General features: G+C 39.9%; 1 protein-coding gene across 2 annotated transcripts in view; it reads left to right on the top strand.

The window, feature by feature from the left end:
- The window catches only part of REXO1 (RNA exonuclease 1 homolog), a 203,595-nt gene that overhangs the window by 161,071 nt on the left and 26,618 nt on the right, over positions 1-15,906 (top strand). For both annotated transcript variants that reach the window (XM_075352558.1, XM_075352557.1), the window contains exon 12: positions 8,191-8,301. In XM_075352558.1, coding sequence (XP_075208673.1) covers positions 8,191-8,301 — 111 coding nt within the window. The remainder of the gene's footprint in view (positions 1-8,190; positions 8,302-15,906) is intronic.

Below are 15,906 nucleotides of genomic sequence, written 5' to 3'. Positions count from 1 at the left end.
GGGGGGACCACATGTAGTTGTTTTTTGTTTTTTTTTCTTTGTTTTGTTTTTTTATTATTATTTAAATAAGTAAAAAAAAGAAAACAATGCGGTCCTCTTATTTTGATACACAGCCTAAGCGTATGCTGGGGGCTGCAGCCTGTGGCCATGGGCTTTATCTGTGCTGGTATCCTAATATGGGGGCACCCTATACCAATTTTTTTAATAATTGTTACTGTACAGGTAGAGTCGCACTGATGTATGACTCACAAAAGTGCAGTGAGAAAATCTCACATTGCATTCGGTCCCATGTAAAACAATGCTGTAGCTCACATTTGTGAGTTTTTCCTCAGCCCTGATCAGACTGAGAAAAAAGTCACAGCATGCTGCGATTGTCTGTGTGTGTTATATTACTCGCACCCATACAAGTCTGTGGGTGTGAGAGAAACATCGGACTGCACTCGGATGTTATCCAAGTGCAGTGCGATATATGCACAGCCTGATTATGCAGGAGATGGGGGGGATTAACCCCTCCCTCTCCTCCGCAGATGTCATCCAATCACAGGATTGGGTCACAGTTGCATGACACTATGCTCACGCTTGCAGCAGAGATTGAGTCAAGGGTTATTAACATATCGCATCAAATGCCATACGCCAATGTGACCCCGGCCTATGATAGACGCGCGCATAGTACCTGTGATTGGAAGTAGTCAGCTGACACGCTGACATTTAGTGTCGGGGCACGGCTGACTGCAACCAATCACAGGCGCCGGTGGGCGAAGAAAGCAGTGCATATTCAATGAATGTTAATTAGCAGCTCCGGAAGTGAATGCACGACCTGGAAAGCAGCTTGCCGCCATGACAGATCTTTGGTAAATACATTGCGCTCGCTCCTATATTTTTACCATTTCTACCAACATTTTTAATCTCCAGTTTCTGATCCTTGTAACAAATGTCTAAGCGGGTGGTGGGGTGTGCAGGGCTGTGGAATCGGAGTTCATTTTGGTGGAATCGGAGTCTGTATAAAATGGACCGACTCAGACTCCTAAAATATAAAATATATTGGACACAGTAGTTCAATGCAGAATGTGCTGAATATTTTTTCATAGGAATTTGGGAAAGTTATGAAATGTCCAATAAATGGCTGTTCTATTCCTAAGTCTACATTCACACACAGCATTTTTGCTGCGTTTTTTGAGGATAACGTTTTTCAGCTGCAAAAGCAGATCAGCTTTTCAAAAAACCGCATCACCTGAAAGGTTTTTGAGCTCATAGATGTTTTCAAATTTATGACGAACCCTCAGGTAACCCTAGTAGCAGTCTGCAATTAAACCTCCTCTTTGGGACGGGCAAAACAGCACGTTCTTCCACTCCTTCATGAAAATGCCGGAAATTAAATCCTCAGCTTGTAATTTTTTTAGTCACTGTAAATGGGTGATGAAGCAATTTCTTCAATTCAGCCACCTGTGTCAATAGATTTTTATTTAATGGTAACATGAGGCTTGGCCATGTCTACAAGAAATGGTTTTAGCTTAAGTAATTGCTCAATCATTAAATAAGTGCTGCCCCACCGAGTGGCTTGATCGACAATTGCCCTTTTTCCAGCACATCTCTAAAACATGGAATCAACTTTTAGGTGATCTGGCGGCAATAACCAATTTTCTCATTATGCCAATCAGAGTTCCAGCATGTCCCTCTTGCAGACTCTTTCTTATTGCCAGCTGCACCGTGTGCACAACCCAGCGTATGTGATAAATAGGAGAGAGATGTGAAGCAGCTTCAACAAAATCATCTAATTCTAAAGGATCATTTTCCTGTTTATTGAAAGTTTAGACGTGCTTTAAGAAGTTCCTACCTTAATCCTACTTTCCTGTTCACTCTAGTCTCTATCCAAAAATAATATTTCTAACGTTTCGGCCTTCACATACAGGCCTTCGTCAGAGAAAGTCTATGATATAGATATACAGAAAGAAAAAAAATTTAATTAGTTGTTATACAAACAAAGTAATGTACATACCAAACACGTTCAATATAAGAATGCACCATTAAGGGAAAAAAAGACACAAAACAATATCAACAAGCTCTTTGATACTGATAATTGGTCTACGATGAAAAAGAGAATCCACATAATGTATCATAATGGTCTGTCTTTGAAAAAGTGTCATATAGAGGAGGTAACGGTAAAAATGACCGCTGTACAGGAAAACCACCATAGAGAGGGTTATCAGGAATACATGAGACATACCTATATGATTGTAGAGAAAACTGTGTGTATACAATATACGAGATCTCCGTAAAAGGAAGGGATACCTAAAAATAGAAGGTAGTCAGATAACAAATCCAGCTGGAAGTGAAGATAAATAGTATAAGAAAGAGAAGTCACAATGTGACTAATGGTAGATGAATAGAAAAGGGTCCTGTGAGTTGCAAAGAAATGATGAGAAGGATGGAAGGACAAGGAGAAAAGAAGGAGAGAAGGGAGAGAAAGGAACAAGGAACAAAGAGACATGAATGAACAGAGGAGAAAAAAAGGAGGAGAAAAAAAGAGGAGAAAAATGAAAGAGGGGAAATGAGGAGCAGTGTACAGTTCTAGAAGTAAAAATAAGTTGAAAATACCTCTGTTGACATCAATGATATGACTAATAGCAAACAGATGATATAAGAGTCATGTTAAAGAAGTGGAGTCCACTGTAAGGTACTGTGAAAGGGGAAAACGACTGTTAAGTCATAATATCCGAGGTACGTAGTATTGTGAGGGAATATGTCCATAGATTAAATCAAGTCAGTGTGTACATACCCGGTTACCGTATATATGGTGCAGAAAAAACTGCTGGTGTGGGGAGTGCCCTTACCATCAAAGACAACACATTTCAGGTATGATAGCCTGTATAATCAATCGATATGAAAAATTGATCAATATGCTAGTGTCATATTTATGAAGAAAATAAGTATAAAAAATGGGAAATTAGCACGTACCGAACAGTAGAAGTACTATGTAATAAGTCTCGGTGTAGGAAAAACACCCAAAGGGTGTGTGATACCTAATGGTATGGTCTGCAGATACAAAAGAGCATGTCAAAGCGAGTATATGCTTCCATGAATAAAACTACTATGAAATATGAAGAGGACATGACATGTCAAAGCACAAACCTTTGTCTTGCTAGATAAGGCTAGGTATTAATGCATCAAAAGATAATGTTATGAGGGGAATCAATCGGACTCCTATAAGGAAAAATTATAGAGGTCATAATGAAGGATAGGTATGGAAACTGTACAAAGTCAAAGCCAGAGGAGAAAGAGAAAGTAAACAGTCTGTACCTTGGAATGGATAAAATCCTATGTGTTGGCCGGTCCCCCTGTGAATTCCTATGCTGCATATGGAAGTGAAGAGTGCGCCTTTTAATGGTGCCTAATGGCCCAGGTGAGTCTGCTCTATCAGGAAATCCTGCCTGTGGAACGCAGGGACAGCCCGTGGCCCGCACGCCGCCCATGCGCGGAGGAACCGACTGAGATCATCGGCGCATGCGCGAGCGGCGGCCACAGCCGGTCCTCGTGCGTGTGTGAAGGCAGGGAAAGGACGCACGTGCAACCCGGAAACGAGGGTGCTGAAACGCAAGCAGTGATCGTGGAACGCACGATCGCCCATGCGCTGAAGGGCCAAAGGGCCGATCAGCGCATGTGCAAGCGGCGGCCACGGCATGTGAGTGTTAGGTAGGAGGAGTGGGCCAGGCGCATGCGCAGACCGGCCGGTGTAGCGGCCGAGACCGCGCATGCGTGGGCACACAGACGTCCATGTGATCCTGGTGAATGATGCCGATAGTATATTCAGTGCCGTGACGGGATCGTGGAAAAACTACAGCGCCTGTAAATAAAAAAGAAAATAGGGTGATTAGATGAACCAAGTATTAAGAACGTACATAGAGCCAATATAAGGAAATGTTTAGTATATCATAGCAATGAAAATAGAATTATACAGCAAGAATAAGTAGTCAATAAAGGAGAGTAAGAGACTGCAATAGAAAAGACAAAGGAAAAAGAAAAAGGAAAATAGAAATAAGTATAGTAAAATGAAGAGAATTTTTTTTTTTTTTAAAAAAAAGGAGAATTATAAGGGCAGAATCAATATAGAAAAAATAGAAGGCATTCTGATTTAATAAAAAATCTCATATTCCCGGTTCAATCCAAAAGGTTCTAATGTCTGCAGTGTAAAAATCCAATATGCCTCCCGTTCTTTCAACCTCTGTACCCTATTGCCCCCCCTCCTGGGTTGAGGTACTTGTTCCAAAACTTGATAGCATAGCTGTGCTACCGTGTGACCAGCCTGTAGAAAATGTGCGGGAATGGGTAGTAGTGTCTGTTTACACCTAATAGTCGATTTGTGTTTACTTATATGATCCCGGATATGTTGGGTAGTCTCCCCAACATATCCGAGACCACAGGGACATTTTATCAAATACACAACGTATGTTGAATCACAGGTAAAGAAGTTTTTGATGTGGAAAGTCTTGCCGGCACGGGGATGGGTGAAAGTACTGCCTTTTGTAATATTTGAACATTGAATGCAATGTAAACATGGGTAAGTGCCAGTACGGGCTGTCTGTAATGTCAATTGTCGTGCCTGTTTCAACTGGGAACCAATATCTGCCCACACTAAACTGTCCTTCAGATTTTTTGGACGCTTGTTGCAAAAAAGAGGTCTGTTTTGAAACTCCGAAATGTTAGGATAAGCCTGGCCCAAAAGCGACCAGTGTTTTAGGATAACCCCCTTGACCTGCGCCTGAAAGGGATGATAAGTTGCGACAAAGGTGGCTCTGGGGCCTTGTACCGGACTTGACCGTCTAATGGTGGATCCTGGTGTCGCAACGCTCTGTGGATATCCCCTGGCTATAAACTTGTCACTCATCTCCGCCCGACGTTTGTCTCGTATGTCAGGGTCTGACACAATACGGTCAACCCTCTTGATCTGAGAAAATGGTAGTGCCCGCTTAATATGACTAGGATGAGCACTGGTGTAGTGTAGCAAACTATTCCTATCCGTGGATTTAGTGTAGAGATCAGTTGAAATAGTGCCACTGGATGATTTCAAGACGAGTACGTCAAGAAAATTGATCTTGTATTGGTCTGAATGTAAAGTAAACTTAAGATTGGGTAGACAGCTGTTCAAATCAGAGTAAAATGTACTTAAATCAGAAGGATCACCATGCCATATCATGAAAATGTCGTCTATATATCTGCGCCATGTAACTACGTGTGCTGAGAACATAGGATGGGAATAGACGGAAGTTTCCTCGAAATGCGCCATAAAAATATTAGCGTATGGTGGTGCTACATTTGATCCCATGGCAGTCCCCTGAATTTGCAAATAAAATTGATCTTGAAAAAGAAAAAAATTATTATGTAACACTATAGTCAAAAGGTCGATGACCAACTTTTTTTGATGGAGGGATAGTCCATCATGCTTGTCCAAGAATGAATCAACAGCATCAATGCCCTGCTGGTGACTAATGCTTGTGTAAAGACTTGTCACATCTAGAGTAACCAGAATGTCGTCACCGGAGATATTACTAGTTGTCCTGAGAAAGTGGAGGAAATCATTAGTATCCTTAATATACGATTGAATGACTGGTACCATGGGGTTCAAAATCCTCTCAAGTGTGATGGCCAGAGGTGATAAAATGGAATCTCTGGAAGCCACAATGGGGCGTCCAGGTGGTTGATTCAAATTTTTGTGAATTTTAGGTAGAGTATAGAATACTGGTGTAATAGGAAAATCCTTCATCAAGAATTCGGATAATTTTTTATCAATGGTACCAAGTTGTATATGTTCGGTAATAAGGTGTCTAATGAGATCCCTGATCTTTGATGTCGGATCATGTGGGATGGGCTTATAGGTGGTATAGTCATTCAGTTGCCCCATAGGAATTCACAGGGGGACCGGCCACCACATAGGATTTTATCCATTCCAAGGTACAGACTGTTTACTTTCTCTTTCTCCTCTGGCTTTGACTTTGTACAGTTTCCATACCTACGGTAACCGGGTATGTACACACTGACTTGATTTAATCTATGGACATATTCCCTCACAATACCACGTACCTCGGATATTATGACTTAACAGTCGTTTTCCCCTTTCACAGTACCTTACAGTGGACTCCACTTCTTTAACATGACTCTTATATCATCTGTTTGCTATTAGTCATATCATTGATGTCAACAGAGGTATTTTCAACTTATTTTTACTTCTAGAACTGTACACTGCTCCTCATTTCCCCTCTTTCATTTTTCTCCTTTTTTTCTCCTCCTTTTTTTCTCCTCTGTTCATTCATGTCTCTTTGTTCCTTTCTCTCCCTTCTCTCCTTCTTTTCTCCTTGTCCTTCCATCCTTCTCATCATTTCTTTGCAACTCACAGGACCCTTTTCTATTCATCTACCATTAGTCACATTGTGACTTCTCTTTCTTATACTATTTATCTTCACTTCCAGCTGGATTTGTTATCTGACTACCTTCTATTTTTAGGTATCCCTTCCTTTTACGGAGATCTCGTATATTGTATACACACCGTTTTCTCTACAATCATATAGGTATGTCTCATGTATTCCTGATAACCCTCTCTATGGTGGTTTTCCTGTACAGCGGTCATTTTTACCGTTACCTCCTCTATATGACACTTTTTCAAAGACAGACCATTATGATACATTATGTGGATTCTCTTTTTCATCGTAGACTAATTATCAGTATCAAAGAGCTTGTTGATATTGTTTTGTGTCTTTTTTTCCCTTAATGGTGCATTCTTATATTGAACGTGTTTGGTATGTACATTACTTTGTTTGTATAACAACTAATTACATTTTTTTTATTTCTGTATATCTATATCATAACTTTCTCTGACGAAGGCCTGTATGTGAAGGCCGAAACGTTAGAAATATTATTTTTGGATCCTTTGCATCAATAAACAAGCAAACTGAAATTCAAGCACTATTTTGTCTCAGACTCTTACCTGTTTTTGTTTGTCCATTTTATACCGACTCCACCAAAATGGACACAGACTCCGACTCCACAGCCTTGCCTTCAAGTATATAAAGTTTGCCAGTGCCATATGCTGAAATCAGCCCCACACCATGATGTTCCAACCTCCAAGCTTCACTGTTTGTATGGTCTTTTTGGGACAATTTGTAGTGCAAACATGGTGTATAATATGGCATCCAAAGAGTTTAATTTTGGTCTCATCTGACTATATTATCTCAGTATTTCACAGGCTTGTATACATTTTGTTCAGCAAACTTAAAACGTACTTGAACATGCTTTTTGTTCAGCAAAGGAGTGCAGCGTGGTGGTGCATACAGGTCATGGAGATTGACTGCATTACTTATTATTTTTTTTTTTAAACAATTGTACCTGCTGATTCAAGGTATTTTTGTAGCTCTCCACAGATGGTCCTTGGCTCTTGTACAATTTTTCTTTTTATTCTTTTCACTCTTCTCTCTGAAATCTTACGGGAAGCACCTGGTCATGGATGATTGTGAAATTATGTTCTTTCCACTTGAAAATTATAACCCCTAAACTGCTCACTGGAGCCTTCAGAAGTTTAGAAATTCTTTTGTAACCAATGCCATTAGTATGTTTTGCATCAATATAAGGTTGTAAAGGTCTTGAGACAGCTCACTAATTTTGCCCATCATGAAATGTTTCTTGTGTGGTACCTTGGTACTGAAACACTTTTTTTTTGTAGGCAATCAGTTGAACCAGCTTATATTATTTCTCCACTAAGTGGCAGTATTGCTTTCTAATTACTGATAGGTTTCAGCTGGTGTCATGACTTTCCAGGGATTTTTGCACCTTTGCATGTGTGTAATACTTTTTCCCGGTGTCATTTCTCAATATTACACATAACTTTATGGACATTTATTGTTTGATTTCTTTGCCTGTATGAATTGGATGGGTTGATACCAACATCTGGTGAGAAATTCATGTCTAGAGCACTTTTAGAAATATATATACTTTGAAAATTGGTGACGTGTTTACTGGCAGTCAAGTTATATACCTTGTTACTTGGCAATTCATGTAAATTGCATATTTGCTGTATTTCATTTTATATTAATTTTTATTAAATATGAAAACTAGAATAGCTTTTGTATTGGGAGGCATTTTATGTTTTTGTAGTATAGGAAATTTCTGCTCATTAGATCTATTCATATTTTATTTCTTTATCAGCAACATGTGCAAGATGGACGTAAGGATAGCCTTGTTGGCTTTGTGAAGACTTTTGAGAAATTACATACAAATGAAGGAAGTCCTGGAGTGTTTGCGTTAGACTGTGAAATGGTAAGTGATAGGTTTTGGTTACATCAAATTCTTCAGTGTTAATGTTTCTATGTAAAAAGCTTATCTTTTGTGTATCTGCTTTTTTTAATATAAAATAAACAAGTTCTTTAAATTATACGGACTGTATGATAAGTGTTTTATAACGGGTTCAGTGGTAGCAGTTAGACTTTTAGGCCCATGGCAAAAGGTATATCTGCCATAGAACACAGTGTTATAAATGAGGTATGATAGGTTGTCTTTCAGATTTTGAATAGTGACCCTGAAACCTCACGTAATAGCTAGGAGTACAATAAAAATATTATTATTATTTTTATTATAATTATTACGCAAGTGAGTATTTTGATCACATCATCATTTTTAAGCTGTATAATCTTGAATGCTTATTGGAAGAAGCAGATTAGGTGATGTGGCCTAAGGATTTATGCACACCTAAGGGTGTGGCCTCAGGTTTAGAGATGAACTGACCCGTGGAAGTTTGATTCTGCTGGTTGAGCCCGGCTTTAGCTAAAGTTAGGTTTCGGACACGGACTTGACTTGAACTCCTGTGGAAGTCACTAATTGGAGAGTTTAGCTCTCCGCCCACATACAGCCAGTCATAAACAGAGCACTTATGGGGTAGGGAGGGCAGGGTTTGTTTATGTTTTTTTTTGTTTGTACACACTACATTCGATCACACTTTTGTTAACCCCCCCATTTGCAAGCCTTTCAAACACTGCAAGTGGCTCACACTGGGCTGAGTACGGAGAGTACTCAAGCACATTGATGCTCGCATGAGTGGTTTGCATATGTAAAGCACCCAAACTCAGTTTTCCTTTTTTTATTGTAAAGTCTGTGGTTGGTATGAACTCTGAACCTCGAGTTCGCTCATCTCTACTAAGGATATCTGCACCCTTTATCAAGGTGTGCAGAATTATTAGGCAGCTTGTTTTCCTCATGCAAAATGGGCCACAAAGACTGTAAAGTCAAAAATTGTTACATGTCTTAAAAGATGTTCAGAGTTGGCATATTCAATAACTGCAACATTTTTGAAGTACAAGTTGTTCAGTGATCGGATTTCAGCCTTCCTTACCTTGGCTATGTCTCCGAGCACTGAAGTTGAAACCTCAAGACTGGGTCTAGAAATTATCTTTTAAAACTGATTTTTTTAATGGTTTAATAGACTAAAGGTGGCTTTACACGCTACGATATCGCTTAAGCGATGTCGTTGGGGTCACGGAATTTGTGACGCACATCCGGCCACATTAGCGATGTCGTTGTGTGTGACACCTATGAGCGATTTTGAATCATCGCAAAAACGTTCAAAATCGCTCATCGGTGACATTCCCCCCCAATCTCCATTATCGTTGCTGCTGCTTGGCGATGTTGTTCGTCGTTCCTGCGGCAGCACATATCGCTATGTTTAACACCGCAGAAACGAGGAACCTCACCTTACCTGCAGCCGCCGGTAATGTGGAAGGAAGGAGGTGGGCGGGGTGTTACGTCCCGCTCATCTCCGCCCCTCCGCTTCTATTGGCCGGCCGCTTAGTGACGTTGCGATGACGCCGAACGCACCTCCCCCTTGAGGGAGGGATTGTTCGGTAGTCACAGCGACATCGCTGAACAGGTATGTGCGTGTGACGCTGCCGTAGCGATAATGTTTGATACGGCAGCGATCAACACATATCGGCCGTATGACGGAGGCGGGTGCTATCTCGCTCGACATCGCTAGCAATTGCTAGCGATGTCTCAGCGTGTAAAGCGGGCCTTAGATGAATGACTGACAGACCAGATGGATGGGCCCATGGCTGGATCAGTAATGGGCACAGACATCTAATGCTACTCAGATGCCAGCAACGAGGTACTGCTATTGGCCGGTATTATTAAAGATGAGCTAGTTGGTCCTTTTCAGCTTGAAGATGGACTCAAGATAAACTCTTTAAACCTACTGCTGTTTTTTAGAAGACACTTTCAAGAAAAGTATAATTTTTATGCAGGGACAATGCTTTGCAAAGGTTTGGACACACCTTCTCATTCCAAGAGTTTTCTTTATTTTCATGCCTTCAATGTGAATCTACAACTTTCAGAGTCATCAAAACTATGAATTAACACATGTGGAATGAAATACTTAAAAAAATGTGAAAATGAAAATATGTCTTATATTCTAGGCTCTTCAAAGTAGCCACCTTTTGCTTTGATTACTGCTTTGCACACTCTTGGCATTCTCTTGATGAGCTTCAAGAGGTAGTCACCGGAAATGGTTTTCACTTCACTGGTGTGTCCTGTCAGGTTTAATAAGTGGGATTTCTTGCCTTATAAATGGGGTTGGGACCATCAGTTGTGTTGTGCAGAAGTCTGGTGGATACACAGCTGATAGTCCTACTGAATAGACTGTTAGTTGCTTTTTTTCTTGCCATAATACAAATTCTAAGTAAAGAAAAACGAGTGGCCATCATTACTTTAAGAAAAGAAGGTCAGTCAGTTTGAAAAATTGGAAACAATTTTAAACTGTCCCCAAGTGCAGTGGCAAAAACCATCAAACGCAGCAAAGAAATTTGCTCACATGAGTACCACCCCAGGAAAGAAAGACCAAGAGTCACCTCTGCTGCGGAGGATATGTTTATCCGACTCACCAGCCTCAGAAATTGCAGGTCAACAGCAGCTCAGATTAGAGACCAGGTCAATGCCACACAGAGTTCTAGCAGCAGACACATCTCTAGAACAACTGTTAAGAGGAGACTTTGTGCAGCAGGCCTTCATGATAAAATAGCTGCTAGGAAACCAATGCTAAGGACAAGCAACCAGCAGAAGAGACTTGTTTGGGCTAAAGAACACAAGGAATGGACATTAGACAAGTGGAAATCTGTGCTTTGGTCTGATGAGTCCAATTTTGAGATCTTTGGATCCAACCACCGTGTCTTTGTGCGACGCAGAAAAGGTGAACGGATGGACTCTACATGCCTGGTTCCCACCGTGAAGCATGGAGGAGGAGGTGTGATGGTGTGGGGGTGCTTTGTTGGTGACACTGTTGAGGATTTATTCAAAATTGAAGGCATACTGAACCAGCATGGCTACCACAACATCTTGCAGCGGCATGCTATTCCATCCGGTTTTCGTTTAGTTGGACCATCATTTATTTTTCAACTGGACAATGACCCCAAACACACCTCCAGGCTGTGTAAGGGCTATTTGACTAAGAAGGAGAGTGATGGGGTGCTACGCCAGATGACCTGGCCTCCACAGTCACCAGACCTGAACCTAATCGAGATGGTTTGGGGTGAGCTAGACCGCAGAATGAAGGAAAAGGGGCCAACAAGTGCTAAGCGTCTCTGGGAACTCCTTCAAGACTCTTGGAAGACTATTTCCGGTGTCTACCTCTTGAAGCTCATCAAGAAAAAGCGATCGGTGTGCAAAGCAGTAATCAAAGCAAAAGGTGGCTACTTTGAAGAACCTAGAATATAAGACTTATTTTCAGTTGTTTCACACTTTTTTAAGTATTTCATTCCACATGTTTTAATTCATAGTTTTGATGCCTTCAATGTGAATCTACAATTTTCAGAGTCATGAAAATAAAGAAAACTCTTTGAATGAGAAGGTGTGTTCAAACTTTTGGTCTGTACTGTATGTTATTGATGGTCTGGAAGTGTAGTAAAAGGATAGAACATCAGTCCATTTAATGGTAAAGTACATATCCATGGTCATTTATAGTTGGGCCATACTAAGAATCAGCATCAGTAATGGTCCAGAGGATGTAACAAAGAAATAGAACATCTGTCTGTTTCATAAAAAATATATTGCTCATCTATGAGCATAAGCATACTGCGATCGGGCTCAGGATCAGCATACTGATAGTCTAGAAATTGTACCGTAGCAGAAACAACCTCCATTCATTGCATAGTAGATATGGTGCATATCCATAATCGTGTACATGTTAGGGTTAATCTGGTGCCAAATGAGGATCAGCATTAATGATGGTCCAGAAGATGTAGTAAAGCGAAAGTGGGTCCCTGCATTCTGTGATATATGTAATGTGTGTCTCTGGTCATGTATTTACTGGAATTAAATTCTGAATCAATATGAATGATATACAGGATATATATCAGGAGAACATCTATACATTACTTGCTAACTATAAAACACATCCATAGTCTTGTAAATAGTGAGGCGATACTAAGGAAAAACCTAAGTAGATAAAAATATAAACAGCCTATAAATGCATAATTATAAAAAATACACAAGTGTAACAATAAAAATTAGAACCAACGAAAATATTAAAATAGCTCTAATCAAAGAAAGGACTTGAAACTGACTGCTTTATTGAGGCCTGCAGGTGTAACCCTAATGGGTTAATCATCCAGCGTTTTCTTTTTAAAGACGCCTGCGTTTGATGTTCCCTCCTCTGTTACTCAGGTGTATAGGATCAATGCCCAGTGCAAAAAGGCCCTTAGGAATACAGTTGTGCTCAAAAGGTTACACATCCCGGCAGATTTTTTTGCTTTCTTGGCATGTATTCAGTGAATATAAATAACACACAATCTCTTTTCCCGCTCATGGTTAGTGTTTGGGTGAAGCCATTTATTGTCAAACTACTATGTTTTCTATTTGTAAATCATAATGACAACCAAAAAACATCCAAATGACCCTGATCAAAAGTTTGCATACCCCAGTTCTTAATAGCGTGTATTACCCCCTCTAACATCAATGACAGCTTGAAGTCTTTTGTGGTAGTTGTCGATGAGCCTCTTTATTTTCTCAGATGCTAAAGCTGCCCATTCTTCTTGGCAAAAAGCCTCTAGTTCCTGTAAATTCCTGGGCTTTCTTGCATGAACGGCGCTCTTGAATTCTCCCCAGAGAGGCTCAATGATATTAAGGTCAGGAGACTGAGATGACCACTCCAGAACCTTCACTTTGTTCTGCTGTAGCCAATGACAGGTCCACTTGGCCTTGTGGATTGGATCGTTGTTATGTTGGAATGTCCAAGTACGTCCCATGTGCAGCGTTCGGGCTGATGAGTTTGCCTCCAGTATTTGCTGATAATGTGCTGCATTAATCTTTCCTTCAGACTCGACCAAGTTTCCTGTGCCTTTGTAGCTCACACAGCCTATAATCAGTGATCCTCCTCCGTGCTTTACAGTAGGAATATTATTTCTTTCATCATAGACCTTGTTGACACCTCTCCAAGTGTAACGTTTATGGTTGTGGCCAAAAAGTACTATTTTAGTCTCATCACTCCAAATTACCTTATTCTAAAAGTTTGGAGGCTTGTCTCTGTACTGTTTGGCATATTGTAGGCAAGATACTTTGTGCCATTTGCGCAGTAATGGCTTTCTTCTGGCAACTTGACCATGCAGACAATTTTTATTCAAGTGCCTCCTTATTGTACATCTTGAAACAGCCACACCGCTAGTTTTCAATGAGTCCTGTATTTCAGCTCATGTTATTTGTGAGTTTTTCTCTTTGCATCCTGAACAATTTTCCTGGTAGTAGTGGTCGAAAATTTATTTTGGACTACCTAATCGTGGTTTGGTTTTTACAGAGCCCCTGATTTTCCATTTGTTAATCAGTTTGAACACTGGTGACTGGCATTATCAATTACTTGGATATCTTTTTGTATCCCTTTCCTGTTTTATACAGTTCAACTATCATTTCCCGTATATCTGTTGAGAATTCTTTTGCTTTCCCCATGACTCACAATCCAGAAATGTCAGTAGCTGGATGAAAGATGCAAGAGTCTGTCTGGATCTTAGAAACTCACTCGGCTATTATGCGCGCAGACACTGATTACAAGCAAATAGGTCGCAGGAGAGGATTGTTACCTTTATTAGCCATTCAAACCCATTTTTGTCGACTTCTGTGCATATAATCAGGCCAAAATCACCAAGGTATGTGAACTTTTGATCAGGGTCATTTGGATGTTTTTGGTTGTCATTATGATTTGAAAAGAGAAAACACAGTAGTTTGAAAATAAGAGGCTTCACCCAACCACTAACCATGAGTGGGAAAATAGATGTTGTGTTATCATACATATTCTCTGTAAAAAGGCCAAGAGAGCAAAAAATCTGCCCACGGTATGTAAACTTTTGAGCACAACCGTAAATATGTCTAGGGATGGTTTTCATTTTGCATGGTGCAAAACCGTGAACTGCCTTTTTTTTTTTATCTCTACCATGTTCTGGAACTCGCACTCTGCTGTCTTGTTGTCATGCTGAAGTTAAGTCAGGCCACAAGGGCAAGTGGCATGATATGCTACTGCTTCTGTATCACATGTAATGTGGTGGACTATTTTGAATGTTTTGCACCTTGGGAGTTAAAAAGAAAAAAAAAAATCTGTACTTCTGGGAATATATTACATGCACAGAAACCACCTCAGGGAATTGATCCCCACAGTGGTCCACAACTGACAGATACTGTTTTTAGGGAGGAATATAATGGCTATTGGTCAGTAAATCTCCAATTCTACAGGATCTCCGCCAAGTAATGGAAGGATATATGGTGAGTTCTTGTTGAAGGTCTCAGTCAGTGAGAAAAAGGCTATTGCTTGGAGAGGAGTTTCGCTATATCGGACCAATTAGAATTACGTGTGGTGATGAATCTAGGTGAAGTATCAAAATGATGTTGTTTATTTTTATTAAAATAGGCAAGAAGTGTCTGTCTATTGGTGGTTTTAGCTGTCAAAAAGCCATTGCAAATGTCAATGTGTTTGTTACCTCTGTTACGAAATCTATTGGTCAGATCTTAGGCCTGTTAAGAGAAGTTGTCATCGTCAGAGGAGATCCTTCTGGTTCTCAAAAACTGAGCAATGGGAATAGAACGTTTTAATTGAGAAGGATGTGATAAGTGTAGTAGAGAATTAAAAATCCTATGGAAGCCTGGGCTGCCATAAGGGCTCTACTCATAAATAGATAAACCAATTAGAGTGCTGACTCTAATAAGTGCTGACCAGAAAATTCCATATAAAAAAATACATTTTATTTCAACATTTATAAACACGGAAAATAAGAGGTCATAAACCAGACAGTTGTAAGGTGCACAAAAAATGGAAATACATATGTGATACAGTCACAATAATTGCTCACTGGGAAAGACAAAACATAAATTCAGCTAAGCATCCACAAGATGAATTTATTATGAGTGATCTCTTCTTTTATTTTCATTGTTTTTTTCATGTTGACATAAAATGTATTTTTTTGTAGCAAATTTTAATTGCAAAATCATTTTGTAGAGAATTACCGGTAGTTGCTGTTGAGTTATGGAATATGTCACTACCCAGTGACCTATTCAGATTGTTTTCCTGGATCTTTCTATGTTTAAACAATTTAGGATCAACTGTGTGACCATGTCAATTTAATGTTAGTCATCTACATTAAGACGACCAAGAATGTCATACAGCTGTGATGTGGAGCCTTACACTACAAAAAGAACGTTGTCAATGTAGCGTGACCCGGAGACAATGGAGATACGTCCTCCTGTGCAGAGAACGACGTGTTTCTCCCATAGCCCCAAGATTAAATTAGCATATGAGCTCGCTATCTGCCTCTTCTATGTATGTTTTTAATTGTTTATTTTTCCAATTGTCTTTTTGATACTAATAAACTGTTGATTTTTTTGCATTCTTAATTGTCCCATCCT

Source organism: Anomaloglossus baeobatrachus, chromosome 1, assembly GCF_048569485.1.
Source record: "Anomaloglossus baeobatrachus isolate aAnoBae1 chromosome 1, aAnoBae1.hap1, whole genome shotgun sequence".
NCBI lineage: Eukaryota > Metazoa > Chordata > Amphibia > Anura > Aromobatidae > Anomaloglossus > Anomaloglossus baeobatrachus.
Note: the sequence above shows the minus strand (reverse complement) of the source record. Positions and strands in the feature narration are given on the sequence as shown.